Raw genomic sequence first — 3,663 nt, forward strand, 5'->3', positions numbered from 1 at the left:
TATTTTTTTATCAATAGCCACCAAACTTTCAGGAAATCTTCTACTACAACATATGCATACAATGAAGTATAGAAATTACCCTGGTGATATTTTTCAAATTAGAGGAATATTTTGTCAGAAACTAATATTTGGATATTTGTTTGTCAGGTTTGAAAATTATTTTTAATTTAAGATTTAAAGCAAATGTTTATCCTTTAGGTCTTTGTATAAGAATACATATACTGCACATCCCCTGAAAAAAATAGCCAATTCCAACAAATTCTCTGGAAGATATCACTGTTAGAGTATTACTAATATACGAAAATCTCACAATTTGAGAAATCTCAAGTTAAAGATAACGTAAATGTGTAAATTCATAATATAAGGGCAGTTTTCAGATCATACTTTCTAAAATCCACCAGGATAATATAAAGAGCCCTCAGCTTGCTTCTTCTTGTCCTCTTTCTTTTTTCTTTTGCCTCTCAGGACCTTTCTCCTTGTTTTAGATGCCTCCTTACTTTTATACTCTGCAAGCCGAACTCTAGAAGTATCCTCAAGGCCACAGCCTGCTTCCGTATATTTGCCGGCAGGGATTTTTAGGTCTTCCAACAATCTTAGTACAGAGCTGTACCCCAAGTTAAAATGACATACAGCATCATACAAGCCCAATTCAAGAATATCACTGCCGACATACACCTCCTTGGGCACTCGCTGCCAAATCATTGCATTCAAACGCTCATTCTGGTTCTGTGTTTTGCCATGTAGGCATTTCTCCAGCAGACTGGCTTCACTTAGCCTAACATATACTGGCTTTACCTTGGCCAGTATCTCCAATGACAGACCAGCACTTTGCTTAAATGTATTGGTGTGGTCTGCTTTGTCTTTCTGATATTTACACCAGCTTGTGCTTCAAGTCGGGCAGTGGTCATGCAGCACTCTGGCTTCATTAGAAGCACAATGCATAAGACTAGCATGAATCGCATCTGCTCCAAGTTTCCAACATTTGAACGTATGGCAATGCCATAATAATTCTGTAGTTTGTCAATGAGTGCATCGGTTAGCTTGCCTTTGCCGCCTAGACCTGGGGTGTCACGTTTCAGTTTTCGAAGGGAGTTACCAACTCTCTTCTGTACGTGCCCAATACACTACTTTTTCTTAACTATAATATTGTCAGCCTCATAGACTTTCTCAACTCTATTAAAACTTTTGCAATCGCCATCACCATAATATTCAGTGTAACGGATATTGTGGGTTTCTACAGAACGATTGAAGATTCGCTGTACACCCTCAGGCTCCATAGCAGGTGCGGAACCCCTGAAGTTGGCCTTGCAGTCGTTGTGATCTGCCTTCCACAAACGGTATTCCTCGCTATCCTTATCTAGATGATCATGCAGCTTGCATTGTTTGCAGGACACCGTAAGGGCCTCTACATCGAGAACTTTCCCTGTGTCAATAGAGATGCCGGTGACACAGCCATTCAGAGATGAAAAGCCCCTTCTCTGCCAGGTGCCATCGAATGAAGCACCGCAATTGGTTGGCCCATCCGATGTATCTGCTTTAAGCTCTTTTGCAGAATCACCCATACTTTTGGTTGCAATTTCCTTTACATGCTTCAGCAGTGTGCGCGAGTTTTTAGTGAATGCCCTCGCAGTAGGTGGTGGCGGCATGTTCATAAGTAAACATAACTTTCTGGCTCCAGTATGTCCCTTTCCGAGTGTTCTCATGCTGTAAACCAGTCTGCGATTCACTCCATAACTTTGCCCTTGAACTTTCGAAGTATAAGTGATATGCTCCCAGTCACAGTTCTGGCAGGTTAGACGTAGCTTCGAGGCACAACCCTTCCGGTTGTGCTCGTCTTCTCCGAGCACGAGGCAGAACTCGCCACAGTCACCACATCGTAGCAAAGCGAAAATATTGCTAAGAATGTCCATATCCACGAAACGATACCCGGTCACCTTAGCATCAGATACCTTTGCAGTGGATTGGGAAGGTTTAGGCACTGTATCTGCCTCGACAGCGGTTTTCGAAAGCTTTCGAAAAGAAGCAGATTTTGCAGGATTGCCTTCTTGAACAGGCTCCATGCCAGTCGAACAACTCGGTTCGTTTTCCGACTCATTAGGACTGTTTTTAACTCTCTTTCCTCTAAATTGAGACTTCCTGTAAAGCGGTTCCCACAAAAACGCCGCTTTTTGCGTCTCTGGTTAGCAAATTTAGGCATATTTGAAGAGTAAAATGGAAGGTTGTATTTTGACTTGATGTTGAAATGTGAAGATCGATATTTAGGAAGGTTCTGCATGTAAACTCTCTTGTTAGTGATATATTCAGTCACGTGGATAAAACACAGGGAACCCCAACAAGAGAAAATCGAAAACCCCATCGAAATCGGCCCTTTCAAATCCGACTTCTAGATCAAAACAAACTGCAAACAGACCGGTTGCCCCTAGCAACGGCTCGCCAACATTTTTTAAAAGCTTAATACTATAGGAAAAAATATATTTTCATTTAAATTACATTACAAGGATAAATAACGGTAACTTTGAGACGAAAATAATTGTTTTCACAATTAATTCAAATTTGGTAAATTTTAGGGTATCATACCGCCTTAAACTTGTTTTGTTATGTTGTACTCAGATGCTTCGAATGGCCTTAGCCTAACTATATAGCCCAGCTATATCCAGGAAATCTTTTTTTTGTTTTCAAAAAAAAAACAATCATTTGAAAAAATGATTGGCAGTTAGCCCCCATGATACTGCGCACCACAGAAAGTCCCCCTCGGAAATGGTTACGCGCATCACAGGTAGCCCCTCTCGGGGATGGTCACGCGCACCACAGGAAGCCCCCCCCCGGAAATGGTCACGCGCACCACAGGAAGTCCCTCTCGGAAATGGTCACGCGCACCACAGGAAGTTCCTCTCGGAAATGGTCACGCGCACCACAGGAAGTCCCTCTCGGAAATGGTCACGCGCACCACAGGAAGTCTCTCTCGGAAATGGTCACGCGCACCACAGGAAGTCCCTCTCGGAAATGGTCTCGCGCACCACAGGATGCCCCCCCCTCGAAAATGGTCACGCGCACCACAGGATGCCCCCCTCGAAAATGGTCACGCGCACCCCAGGAAGTCTCTCTCGGTAATGGTCACGCGCACCACAAGAAGTCCCTCTCGGAAATGGTCACGCGCACCACAGGATGCCCCCCCCCAAAAATGGTCACGCGTACCACAGGAAGTCCCTCTCGGAAATGGTCACGCGCACCACAGGAAGTCTCTCTCGCAAATGGTCACGCGCACAACAGGAAGTCCCTCTCTGAAATGGTCACGCGCACCACAGGATGCCCCCCCCCTCGAAAATGGTCACGCGCACCACAGGAAGTCCCTCTCGGAAATGGTCACGCGCACCACAGGAAGTCCCTCTCGAAAATGGTCACGCGCACCACAGGATGCCCCCCCCCTCGGAAATGGTCACGCGCACCACAGGAAGTCCCTCTCGGAAATGGTCACGCGCACCACAGGTAGCTTCCTCTCTGAAATGGTCACGCGCACCACAGGTAGCTTCTTCTCTAAAATGGTCACGCGCACCACAGGAAGCCCCCCCTCGGAAATGGTCACGCGCACCGCAGGTAGCACCCTCTCGAAGATGGTCACGCGCACCACAGAAAGCCATCCTCTCGGAAATGGTCACGCGCACC

At 45.7% G+C, this 3,663-nt stretch overlaps 1 protein-coding gene across 1 annotated transcript; it reads right to left on the reverse strand.

Annotated features, from left to right (window-relative positions):
• Nucleotides 1-484: 484 nt before the first annotated feature.
• On the reverse strand, nucleotides 485-2,249 carry LOC116620912. Its single transcript, XM_032386886.2, has one exon. The coding sequence runs from the start codon at nucleotides 2,058-2,060 to the stop codon at nucleotides 1,125-1,127; it is 936 nt and encodes a 311-aa protein (XP_032242777.2). The 5' UTR covers nucleotides 2,061-2,249; the 3' UTR covers nucleotides 485-1,124.
• Between the last annotated feature and the right edge of the window lie 1,414 nt (nucleotides 2,250-3,663).

This window comes from Nematostella vectensis, chromosome 12 (assembly GCF_932526225.1).
Source record: "Nematostella vectensis chromosome 12, jaNemVect1.1, whole genome shotgun sequence".
NCBI classification, from domain to species: Eukaryota; Metazoa; Cnidaria; class Anthozoa; order Actiniaria; family Edwardsiidae; genus Nematostella; species Nematostella vectensis.